The sequence below is a fragment of the Ruditapes philippinarum genome, unplaced genomic scaffold (assembly GCF_026571515.1).
Source record: "Ruditapes philippinarum isolate M1 unplaced genomic scaffold, ASM2657151v2 ctg2483_1_1_1_1, whole genome shotgun sequence".
NCBI lineage: Eukaryota > Metazoa > Mollusca > Bivalvia > Venerida > Veneridae > Ruditapes > Ruditapes philippinarum.
This window is the reverse complement of record NW_026865080.1, coordinates 249,474-270,671: the sequence shown is the minus strand read 5'-3', so window position 1 is coordinate 270,671 and position 21,198 is coordinate 249,474. Positions and strand designations below refer to the sequence as shown.

The 21,198-nt window shown below is 32.5% G+C and overlaps 1 protein-coding gene across 1 annotated transcript in view; it reads right to left on the bottom strand.

Annotated features, from left to right (window-relative positions):
• LOC132727737 (complement C4-A-like) overlaps positions 1-21,198 on the bottom strand; it is an 89,637-nt gene that overhangs the window by 32,458 nt on the left and 35,981 nt on the right. The window contains 9 exon segments of the mRNA XM_060713305.1: positions 5,920-6,092; positions 6,339-6,513; positions 7,852-7,935; positions 8,884-9,049; positions 9,658-9,737; positions 9,961-10,169; positions 11,454-11,549; positions 15,134-15,230; positions 16,906-17,127. Of these exon segments, the coding sequence (XP_060569288.1) occupies positions 5,920-6,092; positions 6,339-6,513; positions 7,852-7,935; positions 8,884-9,049; positions 9,658-9,737; positions 9,961-10,169; positions 11,454-11,549; positions 15,134-15,230; positions 16,906-17,127 (1,302 nt within the window).

Below are 21,198 nucleotides of genomic sequence, written 5' to 3'. Positions count from 1 at the left end.
AGATAGTTACGAAATGAACTTTGAAATAAATTGAAAATCGTATTTTTATGCTTTTGTTAGCCCGATTTGGGTGAAAAGCGTTTAAACGCTTTTCATTTTGAATAATTATTCTGGAAAAACGAAGTGCGCGAATGCTCTGAAATTTTGCACAAAGATTAATGGTCTTAACCTACATCAAATGGTACACCTATCTGGAAAAAAATATTTTTAGTTCCATCATGTCAAAAAACCTCAGTGGAGTCCCTTTAACATATTTGAATATTATTAATTTTCTGAATTGTATTTATCACTTATTTCGGCACATTTGTATGCATATCTATTTTAATTGTATTTTTACGATGTGTTTTGACACTAAGGCTCGTCTGCCTTTATGTGATTTTATGAAAGTGTTTAAAAGCTGAATGTAACGTAAAATAAATATTCTACGGGTATAAGCTAAGCAAACTAATATTCTTACTTCATTCATACAGCAATATGTGAATCTTATTTTTTGCGCTGAAACTAGTTAATTCATATAATAATATAACACTTTAACAATATCACATTATAAAATTAGAGTTAAAAGATGTGTGAGACTGTGTCCTGCAAATTAGGAAAGTATTTAACAAGGAATTGTCGGATTAAACATTGTAAATGTGCTCATCTAGCGCATGCTTTCAATGAGAAAATAATCAACAATTTAAAAAATATACATTTCATCATGTCCCTGTGTTGTTTATACTTACTATCGTAATGTTTGACGTAAGAAAATTGTTATTTGGTATTATTCTTTGAACTCCAACATCTATTAACGTCACCAAAATCATTACGTTTCACTCACCCTTTATTATATTTTAAAACAGTAACAGCAAAATATCTTACGCGTTGACCCTATATTTTTATTGCATAAATATTTTTCTTCAATATCTCACTACACGCTCGGAAAATTATAGAAAAATTCACCATGTTGAATTGTTTTTATAACACAATCTTTATTGCGAAATCGCGCGATATTTGCATCAAATATAGACGCCAGAACGTAGAGAAAAATGACGTTAAGTCGCAGACTATTCAGTAAATGTTGAAGAAAGACATCATTACAAAGACATACATTTACTGAACATTATAAAATTAAAATGAATGAAATCGGATGAAAATTGAGAAGAACAGACCGGTTTATTGATAAAAAAGACGCAATTTCGCCGCCACCGATAGAGGGCGCTTTGACGTCATAGTAACGCTGTTTTTTTATATAAAATAATGCTGCAGAAGTAAAGCTTACATATCTACATGTCTGTATACCAAAAATCATCAAGATCTGAGATGTTATCATATTTCGGTCGGATAGTAGCGAGCTACCTTAAAAGGTATTTTAAGTTTTAACTATATGTACATAAAGTGAAAATCAATGAACCCCGGGGCAGGGCCGATTTTGACCCCAGGGCTATAATTTGAACAATCTTGGTAAGGGTCTATCAGTCAATGCCTTATGAACTAGAACTGTGTCCAAAGGACACGGATGCCCCCACTGACAACATATATATGGTATATAGTGAAAAAATCAACAAAGGGCCATAATTCTCTTAAATTTGGTCGCAGCAAAAATTCCTTCCTTTACTTGTAACCATCTACACATTAAGGTTGTTCATCCCTGGAAGTTTAAGCAAAATCTGCCATCCGGTTTAAGAGGAGTTGCGTTCACAAAATTTCTATATGGTATACAGTGAAAAAATCAACAAAGGGCCATAATTCTGTTAAATTTAGTCACAGCAAAAATTCCTTCCTTTACTATCATCTACACATTAGGGTTGTTTCATCCCTGGAAGTTTAAGCAAAATCTGCCATCCGGTTTAAGAGGAGTTGCGTTAACAAAAATTTCTATATGGTATATAGTGAAAAAATCAACAAAGGGCCATAATTCTGTTAAATTTGGTCACAGCAAAAATTCCTTCCTTTACTACCATCTACACATTAGGGTTGTTCATCCCTGGAAGTTTAAGCAAAATCTGCCATCCGGTTTAAGAGGAGTTGCGTTCACAAAATTTTTACATGGTATATAGTGAAAAAATCAACAAAGGGCCATAATTCTGTTAAATTTGGTCGCAGCAAAAATTCCTTCCTTTACTACCATCTACACATTAAGGTTGTTCATCCCTGGAAGTTTAAGCAAAATCTGCCATCCGGTTTAAGAGGAGTTGCGTTCACAAGATTTCGGGACGTACGGACAGACGGACGGACGGACGGACGTACAGACGTACGGACGGACAGACGGACGGACAAGTGCAACGCTATATGCTCCCACTCTGTGGGGGCATAAAAATATCTAAGTTCTAGGCCTTTTGGGTCTTTACAAGAGGGTATTTTAAGTTTTTACTATATGTACATATAGTGAAAATCAATAGCCCCCGGGGCGGGGCCGATTTTGACCCCATGGCTATAATTTGAACAATCTTGGTAGAGGTCTGAAAGACAATGCTTTATGCAAAATATCTAAGCTCTAGGCCTTTTGTGTCTTTACAGTCAAGAAGATTTTTAAAATTTATTCCTATAATTCCTTTTGGTTGCCATGGCAATGAAATTCTTTGAACAACTTTGGAAGCTCTTCACTCAAGGATCAATCCTACCAAGTTCGGTTGAAATTGGACAAGTGGTTTTTCACAAGAAGATCTTTTAAGTTCACTATATAATCTATAGAACACACACACACACACACACACACCAACACACACGCACGCACGCACCAACGCACCAACGCACGCACGCACGCACGCACACACGCACACACAAACAACACACACAGGTGAATCGCTTTTTGCCACCGCATCGCAGATGCTGCGGTGGCATAAAAATAGAATATGAAGATTTACAAAGGGCAATAAATTAACAAAGAGCAATAGCGCATTTTTTTTTAAAAAGAAAAGAAAAAAAGAAAGCACTTCTTCTCTCAAAAAAATTATCATCCTTTGAAGCTTAAAGTCTATAGTTTTTATAGTTTACTTATAGCTTTTTAGTTTGGCCTAGAAAAAAAATATAATACCACAATTTACAAAGGACAAGCTTAAGTAACCGTCGTCATCGACAAACGATGTCGACACACACCAACAAAAGTAAACCCTGTACAATGTATGTCGTCATTTTCCAGGCTGCATAAAAATAACTAGAAGTTTAATATGCAAAAACATTTTTGTGAAAAAAAAATACAGGAAAACAAAAGTTCCTGTTTCATAATAATTTCCGGTATTTTTATGTCCTCTGTTTAAGAATATACCAATAAAAATTACAATTATTATAGTTACTTATTTTTTTATGAACAAGAACCTTTGTTTACTATTGAATATCTAAAAATAAATTCACTGTCTGTCCTCATTTCTTCAGCAGAAAAGACAAAGGTAGAATTGGCTACCCTTATCATAATATACATAGATTTCATAAATAGAATAAAAGTGAGAAAACTTGCAAAATTAACATGCTGAAACATTGTATACAGGCGTTTATATTCAATGCCAAAACAAAATGTTATAGTATTTTTCTAAATAACAAAACAAAAGAGTGTAATTTATTGATTTTACACAAATACTGTTTATGTTTAATGTAAACATAGATCTGTGATTATGAAAGTTTTTATATTTTTACTGAAAAAAAGTTTAAGACTCTGCCTTTAAACATCTGGCTTACACACATTTTAGCACGGTGTATACTTGTAAACAATTGAAGATGAATTTACTTTATGTCCACATATAAGTTTTAAAACTTAAACACAATTTTAATTACTTGTAAATGTGCTGTCTTAGTTTATTTTGATGTTTTTCATTTTCACCGATATTATCTTCTTATTTCGGCCAAGGAATGTCTAGCCAATCTTGGTATTCACTGAACTCTGTACATGAACATATTCACATGATGTATGATGTGAACAATTGAAAATGAATTTACTTTCTGTTCACATATAAGTTATAAACGCTTAAACACAATTTTAATTATTTGTAAATTTGTCGTCTTGATTTGTATAGATGTTTTTCATTTTTCCGATATTATCTTCTTATTTCGGCCAAGGAATGTCAAGCCAATCCTGGTATTCACTGAACTTCACATGATATATATTTGTGAACAATTGAATATGAATTTACTTCCTTATAAGATATAACGCTTAAATACAATTTTAATTATTTGTAAATTTGTTGCTCTGGTTTGTATAGATGTTTTCATTTTTCCGATATTATCTTGTTATTTCGACCAAGGAATGTCAAACCAGTCTTGGTATTAACTGTACTTCTATGATGTATACTCTCAGTTTTATTTTCATAAAATATCTTACCATTTCTGGTCCATACAGGTTTGATGTCACCCGTCATTTTTTTAACACAAAGGAAGGCATTTTGGTTAAGACTTGTCAAGTCCTCTAATATAAACAACCTGAAGCCTTTGTAACTTTTCAGGCTATTCATTACTATGTTTTTTGTGAACCTTGATGTAAATTTTACAATGACTTGCCTATTTTATTTGTTTTCTTTGGTCACAGCCTATACGCAATGTCGATATCACTGGATTTTAGTTCAATTTTATTTTTGGGATCACTTCATTTAATTTATTTAACACTATCTCATTTGTTTAATTGGCATTTTCTTTATCATTCTCTTTCAAGCCATTTATTATGATCTTGTTAGACCTGCTATATTGTTCTTAATTGTTGACGAGTTCAATTGTTTTTCTTTCATTTATTTCGATTGAGTTTCGAAGGTTTTGATTTTCTTCTTTCTGGTTTTTAATCGTTTCGTTCAGCTGTACTATATTTTATTTGAATTTGTCATTTTTTTGTTCTTTGTCAAATATTTTGCCTTCTAATATTTCCATTTTTTTCCCAATATATTTCAACAGTTCATTTTTCATTTCCTGTACAATATCTCTAATCATAACTCTTACAGAATCATCATCCTTTGTTATAACATTTGATAATTTTTGATTGATGTAAATAGCTCTTTTTGTAAACCAGATATATCTATATTTTCCTCTTCAATTTCTTTTAGATATTTTCTTCTTTTTCTTTTTGTTAGGTGGAGTATTAATACTAGTGTCTAGTTCATTTGTTCTACTGACCTCCTTAATTCCTCGCTTTTTGATGAGCTTAATTTTGAACGTTTGGTCCATTTCTGCTATATCTTTATGTGCGATCATCATTTAAATCGTGCCTGTGGTCAAGTGTATCTAGTGGTTCATATTAGAAACAGTTTTTCACCTTGATTTTTTATGAAGTTTGTGTATTCACAGATAATATATAAAAATGGTAACGCCCTTTATGATCTCTTTACAAGTGTTTACTGTCTACATAATTTTAAAGTAAGTACATGTTTCTTTATTCTTGTAGAAGTTATATACTTACACTACATACAGTTTCTCAATGCAATGCAATGTTTCATATATCTTTCTAATGAAAATGGGCTTATGTAAAAGTTTTTTCCTCAACACTTCCTGGTTTGCCAACACTCAACTTGTTACTTCAATTTACACCTTTCTATCCACATTTTATAGAGCGTCGATTAAAATAACTTTTGTCGAAAGTTTTTACACACCTGTTGTTCCCTTCTTGTCTATTTTTCAAATAAATTCGGTAAATTTTGCTCCCGTTAATAATAATAAAAATAATAATAATAATAATATCACTTCTACTACGACTACTACTAATAATAATAAAAGTTTTTTTCAAGATAAGACATTAATATGCATTTGAATATTTAGATAATAAAATGATAATAGTAAGGCTGATATTAAAATTAATAATTATAATGATAATAAGATTAAAATGATGAAATTAAGTTAGTATACTCCAAATGCATTACCTCCGCTTTTAAGAGTATTCAAATAGGCTAAAATTACTGTTAACTGCTTTGAAACTGATGGGCGTGGACTCAAACCCCAGAAGGGGCAACTTCTTTTTTCTTTTACCTGTGTTGATCTGAATGATCCTTTGCTTTCTCTTTGAGAGGTAAGCCAACTAACAATTGATGAGCTTGTTTTTATGTCCCGGGATTGCAACATTGCAAGAAGTGCGTATGCTGTTGTTTCTACAGATTGGGCGTTTGCTGGTTTACCTCCCGAGTTTCCCCAGAATGTACCCTCTACAAAATAACATTTTTTTACACAGCTATAACACCATCGAGTCCAATTACTATACAAATTACAAGTAATGATATAATGAAGATAAAGGCTTATTCCTAAAACAGGAAAGACAAACTCTGAAATCCAAATTAAAAGAAAACTAACCCACAAAAAGTGAAATAAATTAACGAGTATTAATTAGCTCATTGCCACAATAAAATAAAAACACACAACAGAAATAAGAAAAGATGATTGGAATAACCTACCCCTATCATTTCTCTTAATGTCATGTAAGTACTTCAAAAACGTATCTGTCTTTTTGCTGTCGGACAAGGTTAAAGCATATGTACTTATTGCCAAAAGGTAAGTATTGTTCTTTAACTTGTCTTCTGGGAGGTCTTCAAGGATCTTAATTGCCCTGTTGACGGTTGCACTTACAAGCTTTAAAAAAAGAAAACAACATCCAAATTTTTTTTCTTCTTGGTTGGTTTTCAGTTGTACGGGAACGCTAAAGGGCTTCCATTTAGTGCGATCATGGTGTGTAAGACGACTGAGTATTGTTCGATTTGATCAGACGTTTTAACACAAATAAGTTCATTTTTTTGTCATTCTTAATCACTTTTCTCAAAATGCTTTAAGTTTTTGGATAGGCGAAGTTTCGCCATACGACTGAGTGGTTTGATATTTATAAAGGATATAGCCTAGACACAACTTGAAGCATATAGAAAAAAGGTTTGGAAAAATAAACCTTTTTTTTAATCTTTGTGAATACAATAAATTGATTTGCGTTAAAATGTCTAATTATCGGTCGACTTACACATCATGATCTCACTTTTTGGAAACCCTTTTATGTTTCCGTACAGTTGATTTATTCTCGAATTCTAACCACACAGTTACATAACAATGTTAACTTAATTTTTGCAAAGACACTGTGTATCAATTACAGTGTAACTACATGTATAAGAAAATCCAGAAGCTTCTGAAATCCGAACATTTTTAAGGGTTCCAAAATTTCTCCTTTTGTTTTCTATGTAATCAAAACCTCTGAATAACGGAACTTCTAAATTCTGAATTCCGAACGATTTTCTCGTGAAATTTGCGTTAAATTAATTAAAATTTACTTCAAAAATCCGGAAATTAAAAAAGGGTGTGAAGGAATTTTATACTTGTAATTGAAAAACCTTCAAATTGTCAGTATCTTCCAATTAACAGTACCAATTTATCTGGACACCTATTAGAATTACAACCTGTCAAGCATATCAAACACTTGTTTAAAGTTTGTCAAATAAGAAAAATAATGTGATGAAATGAAAAAAATACAGGTAAATAGCAGGTATTTCATTTATATGAAATACACTAAAGGATAAATTGTGATAATTAACATTTTGCTATTGTATCAGCAAATTCAGTTATAGGTGATAACGAAATTTAAAATAGTAAAAGTCCTACAATTTTGCTATTTTATTTATTTAATCAGCTTCATATAATTTTCATCATGTTTTACTATAAAACCGTTGATGTATCATAATTTTACTTATTCAGATAATTCCGAACTTCTGAATTCCGGAAACTTTCAAATTCCGAACTTTTTGGCTAGTCCCACACTGTATCAATATTTTAATATAAAAGTTTAGCATAATATATCTTTATAAATCATTCTTTAATCTATTTGTTTATTTCTTAGAGTAATTTAATTGAAAACTACTTTTAAATAATTAAATAAAACAAGTCTACATGAATAGCATCTATAAAAATTATAGAAACAAACTTAACACTTACAGCAGATATATTACCACATTCTTGTAACGTAATCAGTACAAAGGCTGTTAAGGTAGGATCTCTTTGTTTGATCTCGACTTGTCCCTGTTTAGGATAAATAACTATGAACTAGCTATTATTTCCTTCTCATAAACAATAAACATAATTATATAGCTTTCATTTTCATCTTATCAACAGTTACTGTAAACATATTTTTTCATGTTCATTTTATAAACTATAAATATAGCTTTTATTTTCATTTATAAACTATAAACAAAGCTTTCATTACCATCGCAATAACAATACACATAGCTTGCATTTTCATTTTATGAACTATAAACATAGTTTTGTTTTTAATCTCAGATACATTCAACAAAGCTTTCATTTTAATTCAATAAACAATGAACAAAGCTTTCATTTCAATTTTAAGAACTATAAACATAGCTTTCAGTTTAATCCCAGAAGCGATCAACAGAGCTTTCATTTCATAAGCAATAAACATTGCTTTCATTTTATTTTATAAACTATAAAATTAATATAGCTTTCATTTTCGACACAGCAAATATAAACATAGCTATCATTTCCATTTGACAAACAATAGACATAGCTTTCATTTCAATAATTATGGACTACATGTGAAAACATAGATTTAGTTTTCATCTCAAATTCATTAAAAATGCTTTCTTGTCATTAAATAAACAATTAACATAGCTTTCATTTTCATCTTATTCTTATTAGAAGTAATACATGTCAGAAAGTCAACTACCTTTTTTGGTCATGCTTCAATATTTAGAATATATCAATATTCTGATATAGAACTTTATATACAATCTGTTGAATAATAAACACGCCAATTGTGTGCACATTGCTGTTGTTATTTATTCTAATTTATGTACAGTTTGTATTAAAGTATGAAACTTTATTAAAATAAATAATCAAATCTTGATCAGATAGCCTCGTTATCAGATTGAAAATAAAATAATTTAGTGTCTTCAAACTGGACAGAATTTTATCCTGAGCTAATATCTATAGAATGTAAATGTTTGATCTTACTATCATTTCCCGGTGTATAACTGGCATTTTATCAACAAATGAACCATCAGCTTCAGCATGATTATTCAGCCAATCAATTGTAAGTTTTATATCATCCTCTTGATCAACAGCATCATTTACAACCTTCTTAGCTTGACAGAACACCTTGGCAACAAATGCTGTGAGCCTATTACATAGTATAAAGAGGATGTTGCATGAGTGTTAGTTCAATACTGAATTAATTGAACGAGTTGAATAATTCTTTATTCAACGAGTTCAATAAATCTATTAATGAACTTACTTAAATATAATATCATTTTTATGACAAACTCAAAACAAGACGGTTTGAAGTGGAAAAATTATTTTAAAAATCATAACGCTTATATATAGCGCGTCTTAACACTGGGTTTGCATAACACAAATGACGTCATGTCAAAATATGCCATCGCCATGCAATACCATTTTTACGGAGTTGAAAAAATAAAACACGGGTATATGAATAAATATATAAATACTGTCTATGTAGTAACTGTCACAAGAAATTTTCACAATCTGATCTACTCGGCTATTATGCTTCGCAATATAAACCTCTGACATAGTAAGGCGACATATTCGTACTACTTAGTAACATGATTCCGCCATTTTTTTTGTTTACGTTATGATGTGAGTTTTAAATTTTTTTAAATTTACACATAAATTTTTTGTCTTTAAAAATGTGGACTCGGATCGGTATTCAGAAGTTCAGGAAAGTGAGTAATTATAGTAATTACAATATTTTATAATCAACAGTCTCACCAAGTGCTAGGGGTTCGGTATCGCCAGGTAGCATATGATCCGTCGGCTTGCTTGAATTGGGAAACCTCTCTGTTTTACACCTGTAAAAACAATTTCACCATTACAATAGTGTGCTTTTCTTGCAAAATCAAGGAAAAACATAATGAGAAAATAAAACATGAACTTGGAAGAAATGATGAAGTAAAAGCTTCTTCCGGAAAACCTATCAGATTTTAAATGACATGTTATGCTCTCATATGACCATACTTGAAATTATAAGACCATATTTGAAATCATGTTTATCAAAACATCAATCGTACACACTTAATACTGTAAATAGATACCATCTCTAATCCATTGACTTCCCTTTGTTTCTATGTCAGCGGTCAGTTGTTTTGTTTGTTTTAAGTAGGTCATGGCGTATACAGTTGGTGCCAGCCTTATCATCGTCTGCTCACCGCATCCGGCAGGTTGTGAAAACAAAGAATCCACGCCCTCTATGATCGTATTGACAATATTAGTCATCACACTACCTGTTGATTAAAAAATAGACATCAACGTTTAAATCCTACCGGATACAATAAGTATAACATTTGTGTTGCCAGTTCTTTGGTCAACATCATCTGTAGTGACGATTATGCCTTTCCTTACATCCGGTATTAAGTCAGGCCGGTATGAACACACACGCGGAGGAATTAACATAACATTCATGTACGCTCAAAGTGTTATGATATTAAATAAGGCGGCCAAGATGACCCTAAATAACTCACCTGACAAATAGAACTCATCCGAGCAATTTCTTAGAAAAGCATCCTGAACAAATTTGGTGACAATTGAGTAAAAAATGTGACCTCTAGAGTGTTAACAAGGTTTTTCTATATTTGAGCAGTGTGACCTAAATTTCGATCCCAGGTAACCAATATTCGAACTTAACCTAGAAATCATCAAAACACACTTTCAGACCAATTTCCAGGGTAATTGGATAACAACAATAGCCACTAGAGTGTGAACAAGATTTTCTATTTTTACATCTTGTGACCAAGTTTTTCATCAGAGATAACCATGTTCGAACTTCTACAAGCAATTAACTAGATAAGCATCCTGACCAAGCTTGATAATAATTGAATAAAAAATGTGACCATTAAAGTGTTAACAAGGATTTTCTATATTTGGGCAGTGTGAAAATGACCCAAGGTAACCCATATTCGAACTTGACCAAGAAATCATCAAAACAAACTCTCAGACTAATATCCAGGATATTTGGATCAAAACAGTAGTCACTACAATGTTAAAAAAATTCTATTATTTACTATAAGTGGACTAACCTTTCTTACATTAAATACAGGTCTATAATTCAACACTTATATCTACAAATTAATAATTTGGCAAAAATATCATGACGAAATATTTTTTAAAAACTACGTCATCAAACTAGTGTATTGCCGACACCGAAATGGGAATAGGAAATGAGAACTATAATCATTGATTGACACAAACAATTGTTTATTTAACGCCATTATTTCGTGTATTTTATTTTGTTAAAATTAAAAATTTCCTTCTCTGACTTTGTAGAAAATGCACCACTCAAGAAGACGTTTTTCATTAAATACTTATTTCATTTCAATCGCCTTGATTTGCAAGGCAGTCAAATCTTAGAGGTTTTCAGTTCTACCGCAGATTTGAATATTTTTCGACTTCTCTTTTTACTTTCTAAGACTTTATCTTACCTTACCCTTACCTTACCGCACCTCACCTGACATCACATTACATTACAGAACCTTAACTTATGATAAAATGAATTAACGTTAAGTGCGTACTTTGGATATAAGCAGTTGCTGCCCCTGTCTGTGAAATACTAGATTTTGGAAGCGTTAGATCTACTTCGTACTGTCTTACGTCCTTGCTTGTTTGAACTGAAGTAATCAAAAAGACAAGTGGCTTGATGATATAGTTTTGCATACATAGAGAGAAATTCGTAAAATTTAGCGGAAAATAAATATAATGAAAGACAAACGTATTATTAATTTACTTAATATAACATTATGCCCTCCCAAGATCTTGAGTAAATTTTAGATGATATTAAAATAACTTAACATTTTGTCATATTTGTTTATCAGTTTTAATTTATAATAAACGTCAGCTGAGTAATCAAAAACATAAATTATAAATATCTATCGGAATTTATCGATAATATTCAATAAATAAAAAGAGTGAGGGCAATTTATTATGGTTTATGTATTTTTTTTATGTTTCATTCTAAGCATTTTGTTATTATCAATAATTGTTCAATCACCATTAAATAATTCAAGTTTTTGAAATATACAACTAATTAATCCCAGTTTAAGTGGAAAACAGTTTGATATCACTTTACTAAATTTGTATGTTTCCTGGTCGTTATAAAAGAGTAATTCTTATAGATAAGTTGATGATATGTTTCCTAATTATTATGAAAGAAAAATCGTTCAGATGTGTCACACAATAGATAGAGGTGATTCTGACAGATTTCCCGGAAGCAAACAAAACAAATTAATGTTGTAAGTGAATATCTGTCTTAGACACTAGGTTTGAAAATAAAATAAATGCACTGGCATCAACACCGTAGGGAACGTGTTACAGTATCGCGTTTTTCGGCTACAGTATAGAATTTTCAAGATGGAGAATTATTTGTTGGGAAGAGAGGTAGGTGATTTTAATTCCGGTCCATACTACAAGTAGTTAAGTTTCTAAAAGATGTTTTTTGTGCTTTGCTTGTAAGGAACAGAATCCGGTATCTAGTCATATATTTCTCCAGACCCTGCACCGCAGGTTTACCGCTATATTGTCTCATAAATATGCAGATTTGACAGTTTTAAAATTTGAATCGAGAGACCAACGCATTTGTCTCCAATTTTGTCATTATTTATGCATGCCTAGAAAAAGCAAATCTGCAAAACGTTAGCCCTTTATGTTAGGAAACGTTTATAAAAGTAAATGACCAGTTGAACCTATTTTCCTGTTGGTAAAATGCGTTTGAAAAAATAAACAATGTTACAGTATAGAGCGAGGTAATTTTGCAGGGTTACAGCATAGACCTAGGGATTTGTATCCGATTTTGTTACAGTTTATACCCAGATTTCGGTTACAGTTTAGACTTCGATATTTTCTATATAATTATACTAGGTAAAATGTATGAATGTTACATAGACTTTTAAATCTCTGGGAGCTTATTGGCCCTATGGCTATTCGTCCGTCTGTCGAACACATGCTTGTGCAATCTCATCCGCTTAGTAAACTACTTGACTAAATGTGATGAAATTTACATGACTTTCTACCAATTAAGTTGTTCAAATGGTTTCGGTTGCAATCGGGGATATGAAAAACTAAAACATATATTTTCAAAAAAGGCAATGTTAAAAGACCCTTCTCATCTCGAACCAAAAGCATTCAAATCAAATCATGATCATGGCGTCATTTCGAATGCTTCTTTGTTGAAGTTACGATTATTTTGTCATTGTTAAATAAAAAGTCGTTTTTCTATATTTCAGACATCCTGTATAACAGTTTTCATGTTTCTGAAAAAGAAAATAATATAATTATAGAGTATAAATTAAGGTCAGACAATTACAATATCTTCTCTAGTGAGCCTGATGGAGGTACATAATAGTGGCAGAGTCGGCATAAGGCCGTCGACTTCAAATCATCCCCCATTTACTGCTGTAGTTGAAATCCAATCATGACTTTGTGAGGAATCTATCAAGCTAATTTACGGAAGGTCGGTGGTTCTAGTCAGGCGCTCGTGTCTAAAATGTTTCACATAGGGTATCTGGGGTATTTCTTTACACTAAAGCAGGAATGTTTTCACATGACCTCGGTGTCGTTGAAACTTAAAATACAAGAAAGCCAAACGTAACAAAATAGAGTTAAACAGAATCGCTAAAGAAATTCCAACACAACAAAATTGAAAATGTTCATAAACCCTTTTAAATACTTACAAAATACATAATGGTAGATGGAAATTCCAACTTAAAATAAAACTTCAGGTTGCAGTATTGCTCACTTGCCTGCTTGTTTATTGTGTCTTTTGACAGCCTATCTATTGTATGCAGGCTTCATAATCCCCGATCCCCTCTCAAAATTTCATTTTGTTTACTTTCACTCATTGTATTCTTGTTTGGGGCACACACGAGTTTAAACCTGAGGGGGATATGCCGCTTTTCATAGAATGACAATAACGTGTCACATTGAAGGTTCCATGATAACCGCCATATGAACACATCCACAGGTGTTAAAAAGTCTGAAGTGTACCAGTTCATGTTTAATGTGAATTCTGCTGAAGCCGGTGCTAGGAGGCGTGAACGGTAGCTCGCAGTTACCACTACCGTCCATGAACAGGTTTAGTCAAACTGAGCCTGCAACATTTTCATGTTTTCCGTGTTGGACTTCTGTTAAGGATTACTTTTTTCTCTATATTTTATTACTAATAGGCATTATTATAATGTGTAATGAAATCAAGCAATAATCTTTCTTCTCTCATTACAATTCGATAAAAATTACTGTTGTTGTCGTGAAAACAGTCCTTACTTAGGACATTACTTATTCTGCAAAAAGTCTCAGTCTGAAACTGTAAGTAAGAAAAATAGCAAACTATTACTTTTCTGCTGAAGAAAAAAAGTAATACAACCTTTCAAGAATGCATTAGATAGAAAGGTATGAGTTATTTCATAAAATAATGGATACACGAACTTTGTTTGAAATTTGGCAAGTATCTAAACTGTAACAGAAATCGGGTATAAACTGTAACAAAATTGGATCAAAGTCGCTAGGTCTATGCTGTAACCCTTCAAAATTAACCTCGCTCTATACTGTAACATTGTTTATTTTTTAAAATGCATTTTACCAACAGGAAATTAGGTTCAACTGGTCATTTACTTTTATAAACGTCTCTAAACATAAAGGACTAACGTTTTGTAGATATACTTTATCTAGGCATGCTTAAATAATGTCGGAATGGGAGAAAAATGAGGTGGTTTCTCGATTCAAATTATTAAACCGTCAAATCTGCACATTTATGAGACAATATAGAGATAAATCTGCGGTGCAGGGTCTGAAGAAATATATGACTAGATACCGGATTCTGTTCCTTACAAGCAAGGCACAAAAGTATCTTTTAGAAACTACGCTACTACTAGTAGTATGGACCTGAATAAAAATCACCTACCTCTCTTCCCATAAATAATCCTCCATCTTGAAAATTCTATACTGTAACCGAAAAACGCGATACTGTAACACCTTCCCTACGGTGATCAAATTGTAAAATTATATGTTAAGACGCCACGCTACCAATTTCTAAAAAGGGGAATTAAGCTTAGAACAAAATGACAATCTCTCACGCAGTGATTTCCCCTTACAGGATTAGCGGTGCGCTGAGTTTGACAAAATGACTTAATTCATGAAATGAGAGGGTTAAAGGAAAGATAAATTTGTTGACATTTTATTAGTACAGTTACCATTAACTTACTGTCTTCAACTACACGAACATCATTTCTACAATCTTCTTTCTGTTTCATCGGATCTAAACACACAACAATTGTTATTTTATCTTCTATACCCTCATTCTGAAATACAAAACAAAAAAGGGGTGTAAAGATTTTTTTTTAAATTTCTGTGAGGACTTCTTATACTTATTTCTCAGAATAGAAACATATTTTTACCTTCAAGTCGACTAGTTGTTTACAAGAAAGCCCACAAAATACAGTTCAATTGGGAGAATTATGACGTATTATTCTTATCATACTTGGATGATAAACGAATGCGACAGTTAAACTTTAATGGAAATCATAGTTTTGAAAAATATTTCTTGTTTTTTTAAAGTCCATTTTAAATCGCATGACTGGTTCCTGTTTTTACCTTTATTATTAACAAATACATAATGATTTGATATGCAATTAGGTAAAGTCAATAAAAAGGACGTCAGCAAAAAAAATGTACATTCATTTTTGTGTCGCCTCTACGGAGTAGTGGCGACATATAGGGATCACTTCTCCGTCGTCTGTCCGTCTGTCTGTCTGTCTGTCTGTCCGTCTGTCCGTCACAAAACTTCTCCGGACTACCCCCCATAAACTACTGGTGCAATTTCATCCAAACTTTACAGGAATGATCAGTACCAAGTCTAGTTGTGCATATTGTCAGCATTTTCCGGTTCAATGATTTTTGGCAGAGTTATGGCCCTTTTATAATTTTTTATTTTAAAGTTTGTCCGGACTACTTCTCTTATACCACTAATGCAATTTCAATGAAACTTTACAGGATTGATCTGTAGCTCAAGTCCTTGCGCATATTGCAAGGGTTTTCCAGTTGAATGATTTTTGGCCGAGTTATGGCCCTTTCATAAAAAGGTGATTTTTTCTGTGTGTTGCCAGATACACAAAAGCTTGCCCGGACTACTCCTCATAAACTACTGATGCAATTTCATCTAAACTTTACAGGAATGATCAGTACCAAGTCTAGTTGTGCATATTATCAGCATTTTCTGGTTCAATGATTTTTGTCAGAGTTATGGCCCTTAATTAATTTTTATTTTCAAAGTTTGTCCCGACTACTTCTCTTATACCACTTAAACAATTTCAATGAAACTTTATAGGATTGATCTTTAGCTCAAGTCCTTGCGCATATTGCACGGGTTTTCCAGTTAAATGATTTTTGGCCGAGTTATGGCCCTTTGATAAAAAGGTGTTTTTTCTGTGTGTTGCCAGATACGTTAAAGCTTGTCCAGACTACTCCTCATAAACTACTGGTGCAATTTTATCCAATCTTTACAGGAATGATCAGTACCAAGTCTAGTTGTGCACTGTCCGTCTGTCTGTCCGTCTGTCACAAACTTTGTCCCAACATGAAATTGGCCATCATGAGGCGACACATGTGATTACTGATCGCTCTTGTATAATATTTTTATGTTATTTGTGTCAGTTAGTATGTAAATGCACCTTTCCATTCTCAATCGGAACACACCAGCGATTGCTTCAGAAGAGTTGTTATTATTCCGTTGCCGGAATACCTCGCAGATTATCATTGAGTTTACTTAAATAGCAGCGATCATAAACAACAAATGTCACTGACAAACTTAACCGCTGGGTATCTATGAGTAGTTTAATGTATTTTCATTTTAAATTCTTTAAATATACACGTGTATTCTAAAGACGGACAAGCCAAAGCCTTTGACTTACCCGCATTAAATTTTCTAAAATTGCATAATCTCTTTAACTCTATTAAATGTTTGTCAACAACACTTACTACAACGAATAGTTTCTTTTCAATGATGTCAACATCAGGTATTCCTACTTCCGTAATAGCGGCGACCACTTTTACCGGAAACAGACCGTTCTTTAAAGGTATCATGGGAAAGGTTACTGTTTCTGCGCTATTCGGCGGAAGTTCAACTTTGACTCGAGGTGATGGTTCTCCTGGATCGCTGTTATAACACAAATATGGAACTCCTTGCAGGTAAACATTGACCTGAAATGATACACTACTTTTATAAATTAAACGCAAATTTTCTATTCTTTAATGCACATATTAGTATGTGAAACTCGTGATTTAAACCGGAATCTAAATTATCTCAGTTTAATACAAGTAATAGACCAGATATATTTTTACCTTTACCCGTGGAAGTGTGTAATTGATCTCGCAGCTTCGAATTTTGGATCATTCAATGTTAATTAGATTTCAAAAGCAAAATTAAAAAACAAAAGAACTTCAAACAGCTTTTAGCATGGCCTGTAAGCATAATTGGCAGACTTAACAGGTTAAGATTACTCCCATCGGTTCAAGTAAAACATTAAAACAGCTTAGAAATAAATATCATATCCCTTGAAACCATGCTGTAATGTCACTTTATATTAGATAAATATCGTTTAATATCGTTGAAGTCATCAAATATCGCATTTTCTATAGTATTACGTAAATTTCCGATTGTGTTTACGTTTTATTTTTCAAACCACATATTATTATTAGCATCTCTTTTGAATTGTATCCACCTCATGTTCTCCAAATTCCGTAATAACCAAAAACAGACATTGTCACCGGAAACTGGCCGTTCCTAAGAGGAACAAAAGGAAAAGTTATTTTGTGGGAGCTCATTTTCGACTGGAGCTGATAGATTCCCTTGGTAGCTGATATAGCACAAATTCGGAACTCCTTGCAGGTAAATATTTGCTTAAATTGAGACACTTGCTTTGTTAAATATTTGCTATTTCTAAAATGATGCTCTTTGCAATTACCATATAATGACTTTATGTATATCTAGAAATAACCAAAGTATAATTAATAAATAAATGAATAAATAAATAAATCAATAAATACATAAATAAATAAATAAATAAATAAATAAATAAATAATTAAATAAATAAATCACAGGAACGTTTTAAAAATTCACCCAAAAATAATGGTCCTTAGAAAAAGTCAGTTTTCTTAATAATGATTTAAAACAAGCAATTTTACTTTGAAATTCAATAAAAATAAGGGCAGCATTTTCGAAAAATACGCCCGCAGGGACCTAATTTTGCACGCGACACTCCGCCTCGCAATGGTGAACATTTGTGACAAGTTATATTGAAGTCCGTCCTTTTAGGGTTTGATCAGGACAAGCGTTTTCCAATGACCTCTATGTGTGACATTGACCTTAAACTAAGAGACATGGTTCATGCACATGAAACTGATAATGGTGAACATTTCTATGAAATTTCAATAGAATCCCTCCATATGTGTAGGATATATGCTCTGGACAATGTTTCTATATTTTATCACATTTAGTGATCTTGACCTTGCATATATTTATCTTAATTAAACGTTTCACACACGTAGTCATGATTATAAGCATCAGTGGTTCAATCGCTCAATAAATGATGACTTAACGGTTCAAATACATATTTAAATATTTTTATCTGAATTTGACCCCTATATGTGAAACCGACCTTGACCGTAGTGATCTTCATTTTGTACGCTACTCCACCACACAATTTTGAACATTTGTGCCAAGTGATATTGAAATCCATATAAGCATGTAGTAGTTTTGCTCCATACAAATGTTTTTCAATGACCTCTACGTGTGACACTTGACCTAGAGACTTATTTCGTGTGCGCGACACAGCTTGTTAAAATGGTAAACATTTCCCTGAAGTTCAATTAGAATCCCTCCATATATGTGAAGAAAATATGCCCTGGACAAAGTCGCTGTATTTTATCACATTTTGTGACTTTAACCTTGTATATATTAACCTCAATTATATGTTTCACAACCGAAGTCATGATTATAACCATTAGTGTTTCAATACCTCAATAAATGATTACTAAATGGTTCAAATACATATCTTCATATTTTATCTGCAATATGACCCCAATTTGTAAATCTGACCTTGACTGCAGTGATAAACATTTTATACGCAAAACTCCATCAAACAATTTTGAACATTTGTGCCAAGTAATATTGAAATCCATCTAAGCATGTAGACGTTTTGCTCCGGACAAGCGTTTTTTAATGACCTCTCCGTGTGAACTTGACCTTTGACGTAGATTCTTGGTTTATGTGCGTGACACATCATATTATAGTGTTAACATTTCTCTGAAGTTTAAAAAGAATTTCTCCATATGTGTAGGAAATATGCTCTGGACAATGTATCTATATTTTATCATCTTTAGTGACCTTGATCTTGCATATATTAATCTAAATGTCATGTTTCACACCCGTAGTCATGATAATGAAAATTTATGTTTCCATCCCTTAATAAATAATGACTAAATGGTCCGAATACAAATTTTAATATTTTTATCTGAACTTGACCTGATCTTCAGCAGAGGGACCTTAATTTTACACACAACACTCCCCCTCACAATGGTGGATATATGTGCTAAAGTATATTGAAATACCTCTATGTATGTAGAAGTTTGGCTCCTGACAAGCGTTTTTCAATGACCTTTATGTCTTTGACCTTTGACGTAAAACCTGTGGTAAACATTTCTATGTTTAAGTTTCATTTAAATTCCCGAATGCGTGTAGCAGATATGCTCCGGACAAAAATTGGACGCCGCCCTCCCAGCCGCACGTCTGCTTGCCCGCCCAGCCGCCCTCGCGTCCGCCAACCAGGGGGTACACAATTAAAAATATCAGCGACTCCGTTTCAAAAGTCATTTGTGCACATTTCGATCCAAAGTAGTTTACATTTTACGTATGGATCTATGATATTTATATTTTTCTTAATTATATTTCATATAATATTCGTCTTGGAATATAATTTTGTTTTCACAATTGTGGACAATTGTATTTGTGTATTTGAGAAATAAAGAATTGAAACAATCAGCAATGAGTCATCTATATTTAACTATGGCAAATGCCTACATGTTTCCCAAAGTAAATACATACAAATGTGATATGAATGTTTGTATATTGATGTTGACATCATAACATAAAAAGAGCGATACATTGGACACATATAACCGGCTAAAATTGCGTGTTCAAATGTGTTGGTGTCTAAGCACTTAAACTTTGATTTTTTCTAGGTTTCACTAATTTCCTTTTATTTTATTCCCTCAAAGTTTTCGCCCTAGACATGGTTACAAAGTTCCAGTCTCCAAATCTCATTTATAGCCGTTTAAGGTTTCTTATGAAGATACTGGGAAATTGTGGAACAGAGATGTTTGCACTTAACAGTATGTCGATCAGAAAGGTATTTGTTTAGCACTGGAAAAAGTCACAAGGGGAAATGTCAAGTGAATATTGAAAATGGGGATCACAATGACTTTTTCTGCTTCCGAAATTCTTGCACTATGTACTATGTACATGTACGTCTTGTGTGATGACAAATTTCCAAAATTATTGAAAACATTTTGTTTAATAGTCGAAGAACGTTTATTTTGTAAACTTTCGCATTAACAACAAATTTGCATTAAGGAACAACAGCCTAAATTGCGAGACCCTGCGTTGTATAGAAATGGCATTCATTACCTTTGTTAAATGGATGGTCCTTTTTGCAATGCATGGCATTTTGGGTATCTTGCATCGATATCAACTAACATTTCATTTAAGCAACTATACTGACATATGTTACTGTTTTACACAGGCGAGCATGGGCTGCATCTTCAGACATTTAAATTTATTTAGATAACAGATAATTGATGAAACAAAAAGAATTTTATCATGCAGAACATATTTCTTCCAAAATGGCTTTACACCTTATGCCAAGAAGGCAATAGTTTCCTAGTATTTCAAAGGCACACTCTGTTTTTGTACCACCAATTTAACGGTATACAAGTGAAATGTAAAGTGGATATAAACACAGCTAATGCCGGATTATAATATAAACGGGAATGTAACGTTCTAGTTGCAACTCTTCGTATCCGTTGCAAATAATAATGACTGGCACTCTGCCTTATTCACGCATACGAAAGACAGCTTGGCGCGAAAATAAGTTCAAATTTAGAGAAATTATTGCCATAAAATCAATTTCATTTTAATTTAAATGACAATGTAATTCAATTGGTTTAACTTGCATTTATTTCAAGCGGTCATTGCCAAAATCATTTTACCTTTG